This window comes from Microtus ochrogaster, chromosome 10 (assembly GCF_000317375.1).
Source record: "Microtus ochrogaster isolate Prairie Vole_2 chromosome 10, MicOch1.0, whole genome shotgun sequence".
Classification (NCBI taxonomy): Eukaryota; Metazoa; Chordata; class Mammalia; order Rodentia; family Cricetidae; genus Microtus; species Microtus ochrogaster.
The window spans coordinates 83,194,724-83,199,213 of NC_022016.1; the positions used below are offsets into that span (position 1 = coordinate 83,194,724).

The window sequence follows — 4,490 nt, forward strand, 5'->3', positions numbered from 1 at the left end:
GAGCTAGTTCCAGGACAGGCTCCAAAGCTACAGAGAAACCCTGTCTTGAAAAACCAAAAAAAAAAAGAACTTAGCTTTTCCTTGTCCCTCTCAGCATGTGACTGCCTTGTCCAGGTGAGAACCACGAAGCCCAGTAGACACAGAGCCTTGACTTCCTCACACTGTCTCTCCCACAGAGGTCATCAGGACACGGCTTCGGGAAGAAGGCACCAAGTACAAGTCATTCGTGCAGACGGCGCGCCTGGTATTCCGGGAGGAAGGTTACCTCGCCTTCTACCGGGGACTGTTTGCTCAGCTCATCCGGCAGATCCCCAACACTGCCATTGTGCTGTCCACCTATGAGTTCATCGTGTACCTGCTGGGAGAGCGAGCTTAGTCACAGGCCACACAGTTGTGCTCTAGAAGAATAAAACTGAAAACCTAGAGATTTTCTTTTCCGTTGATGTGTAGTGTTCCACACCAAAACAGCAAAGGCCATAGACTGCCCGGCTCGTCTCACCTGTTGGACATTGCCTTTTGGATTCATGTTTCTGGAAGGTTTTAATTCATTAACGTTAATAGTTAATTAGAACTTTTTTTTTAACTTAAGAGGATTGAGGATTGAGCAGCAAGTAAATTAAATCATGCTATTTAATTTAAGTTTGTGCTGGGTTTGTGTTCTTTTGTGCTCACTGTACCATAAACCAGCCACAACCTCTTCTCTAAGCAGCTGTGAGGACTCCCTGACAGACAGGGACGAGCAGTCACGTTTGGTGGCACTGTGGCGAACTTCCCACAACTTTCCCTCTGGACATTTCCAGTTCCCAGGTAGTTTTATCCATAGTCTAGGTTTCCAGTCACTGAAATAGAGGAAAATGTGACTTTAGCCCCCCACCTTTTTTTTTAAGACAGGGTTACTTGCTACTGATCTCAGACTTTAGTTCTCCTGCCTCAGTCTCCAAGTGCTGAAAATGCAGATATGTGTCGCTGGGCTGACTGACTGAACCCCAGTCAGTTTGAAAGCACTGCTTATCGGCTGCTCACCTCCTCAGTGTATTTGCAGGAGTGAAATCTACTTCAGCCCAGGTGCGCTCGCAAGTGTGGGGTGCTGCAGCCTCCAGGGTTGGCCTCAAACACTGAGTGTGTAGTGTGTTGATCCTCCACACTCTGCTGCGGAGGAATGCGGCCCTGGGGAGGTACTTCAAGGCAGGGCTTCTCTGTGTAGCCCTGACCGTCCTGGACCTCCCTCTGTAGACCAGGCTGGCCTCAAACTCAGAGATCGTCCTTGCTCTCTGCTGGGATTGGCTTGAGAAAGGTATGAGCTGCCACTGCCCAGCCTAAGGTCTTTTAAATAACTGGAATTTTAACCAGATTATAGATGGTACATGTGTATAATCCTAGCACTCAGGTAAGCAGGAGAATCAGACATACTAAGTTCAAGGCCAGCCTGTGCTTTGTGAGACTCTCTCTCAAGATGAAATAAGTAAATGCTAGGATTTTATTTAAAACGGGCTCTTGTATAGTTCAGGCTGACCTCAAACTCCCATGTAGGTAGCTGGCGATAACCCTGAACTTCTTCTGTGTTTATTTCTTTGTTTGAAATAGGATCTCACTGTGTAGTCCTGTTTACCTGGCTAGCCTGGAACTCCTTTATAGACCAGGCTGGCTTTGAACCCACAGAGATCTGCCTGTCTCTGTTCCCAAGGTGCTGGGATTAAAGGTGTGCACTACCATGCCTAGACAGCCTTGAACTCCGATCCTCCTGTTTCTCACTCCCCGAGTGGTGGAATTACTAGGCTGTGCACCACACTCTATCTGCAGGGCTTTGTGCATGCTGGGTAAGCAATCTTGCCAGCGGGTCGCATCATCAGTCTGTGCCCTGACTTTTAGAGGAATGCAACAGGATTAAAAAGACCATAGGAAGGCTAATACCAGAGTGTAACTAGATGCTCAGCGCCAGCCTGATCCACATAAGGAGTCCCAGGTCAGCCAGGACTACAACTGAGACCCTGTGTCAGGAAGAAGGGTGGCCAGAAAAATCAGTGGTCAGTCCAACTTTGACTCAGAAGCTTAAGCAGTACACAAGGGAGGGCATGTCTCAGGATCTCACAGATGCCGCAGCCTCCTGAGGGCTTTCAGGTTCAGCTGCAGATGCTCTGGAACAGCCCAGAGGAGATCTTCAGTTGTGTTGTTCTGTTTGTTGTCCTTCCTGTCACGGAGACGGAGACGGAGACGGGTGGGTGTTCCCCAGCTCCTTAGCAGGATTTGCTTCAGGAGCAATCTAGAGGTCAAAACAAGTAATTGTCTCTCCATACTCCTAAGCTGCACAACTGTACGCAGGAGAGCGGTCTCCACCCCAGAAACTCGAAGCTGCTTGACGTGGTATGAGGCAGCAGCCCGTTTTTAATACTCCTAGTAAAACCTGGATAATTGCATCTATCCTAATTCCTTCATTTGTTTTGGTTTCTGTTTGGTTTTTGTTCTGTACTTTACGTGTGTGAGTGCTTGCTCAACTGTTGACAAGCACACAAGTGCGGGGCGTGCCTCGAGGTTAGAAGAGGGTGTGTGGTCCCCTGGAACTGCAGTGAATTGTGAGCCGCCGTGCTGGGAACCAAACCCAGGCCTGCAAGAAGTGCTCTCTCCAGGCGGTGGTGGCGCACGCCTTTAATCCCAGAACGTAGGAGGCAGAGGCAGGCGGATCTCTCTGAGTTGAGGCCAGCCTGGTCTACAAGAGCTAGTTCCAGGACAGGCTCCAAAACTACAGAGAAACCCTGTCTCGAAGGAAAAAAATGCACTACGCAGAGAAACCCTGTCTCGAAAAAACAAACAAAAAAGAAAGGAAAGAAAAGAATAAGTGCTCTTAACCACTGAGCCATCTTTCCAGCCCACGTTTCTTGGTTTTGTTTTTTGAGACAAGATCACAATTATTCTAGGCTGGCCTCGAACTCATTGTGTAGCTGAGGAGGACCTTGAACTGGTCTACTTGTTTTTGCTTCCCCAACTGTGTGGCCGTACTTGGGTAGACTGCTTCATTTTCACTTGTTTTTTGGATATGGATAAATACATTTTATATGAGCTAGTATAAGTTAGTTTTCTGCATTGGAAGACAAACTTCAACACCCAGAGCAGGAAGGGAGAAGCTGAAAAGGAAGGGAAAGAAGCCGTTGAATTTTAAAGTAGAAAAGATCGTGGAGCTGCCCACAGAGCAATACCATCATGTATTCCTTTCTCCTTCACAAGTTCACTCACTGGAAAAACTTTACTTTTAAACAGGATCTGTGTTGTTGTGGCTGAACTAGAACTCACTCTGCAGATCAGGCTGGCCTCAAACTCAGAGACCCACCTGCCTCTGCCTCCTACGTGATTTGATTGAAAGTGTTCACCACCACACCCAACCCTAGAGATTCATTTTAATTATATTAAAAAATTATTTTACCAAGCTCAAGTGATGGCTCAGTGGTTAAGAGCTCTGGCTGCTCTTCCAGAGGACCTGGGTTCAATTCCCAGCCCCACATGGCAGCTCAGAACTGTCTATAATTCCTGTTCCAGGAGACCTGACACCCATGGCAAAACACCCATATACATAAAATAAAAATAAATAATTTTTTTAAAAAAAGATTTATTTTACTATTGTCTGTGTATGAGTGCTTTGCCTGTTGCTTGCATGAATTGAACCTGGTCCTCTGTACGAGCAATAGGCTAGCCTAATCCATTCCCTTTCTTTATCCATAGCTCTGTATGTACATGTATATGTTCCTGGCTTTATCAGTCCTCACTGCATACCGGCATCTGCCAAGCACTGGGCCAAGGGGTCAGGTATTTTCCCATGAAAGTTAATCCTGGCAACCTTGTCTGCAGTGAGACTGTACATGACTAGCTTGAGATGACACAGATTTCAGGTGGAAAACTGACCTGCAAAAATGCATGTCCTTCCTACTGAATAAATGAACGAAGGAGGGCCAGGAGGCCAGAAAGCCTGGTGGATGTTCTACCTCAAGGCCAGTAGCTAGTGCCTGAGGTAGTCGGCTTAGAAGGCGGAAAGATTAGTTTTGGCTGTTTGAGTGGTTCAAGTCCATGATTGATTGATCCATTGTTCGGGGGCCTCTAGAGAGGCAGCAGCACAATATCAGGTGCACAGCATAGCTAAAGCCATCTGATGGCCTGAAAGCAGGAGACTAAACTCCCACAGTCCCCTGCAAGGCATGCCCCTCTTGGCCATCTACTGGTAAAGTCCCCTGCAAGGCACGCCCCTCGTGGTCATCTACTAGGCCTTACCTCATAAAAGTTTTCACCACTCGGGGCTAGAGAAATGGCTCATTTGTTAAGAATACTGGCTTTTCTTCTGGAGGATGTGGGTTCAGGTTCTGCCAGCTACATAATGACTCAGAACCTGCTCCCTCAGGTTCCAGGAGACCTGGTGCCCCTGGGCACCAGGCACCATTGTGGTCCACAGACACACACACAAGCAAAACACTCACACAAATAAAAGGTTTTTTGTTGTTGTTGTTGTT

The 4,490-nt window shown here is 47.3% G+C and overlaps 1 protein-coding gene across 1 annotated transcript in view; it reads left to right on the forward strand.

Annotated features, from left to right (window-relative positions):
* Slc25a33 (solute carrier family 25 member 33) overlaps positions 1-639 on the forward strand; it is a 33,364-nt gene extending 32,725 nt beyond the window's left edge. Inside the window, exon 7 of the mRNA XM_005353684.2 lies at positions 177-639. Within this exon, the coding sequence (XP_005353741.1) occupies positions 177-376 (200 nt within the window). The 3' untranslated portion in view covers positions 377-639. The remainder of the gene's footprint in view (positions 1-176) is intronic.
* The last annotated feature ends 3,851 nt before the right edge of the window (positions 640-4,490 follow it).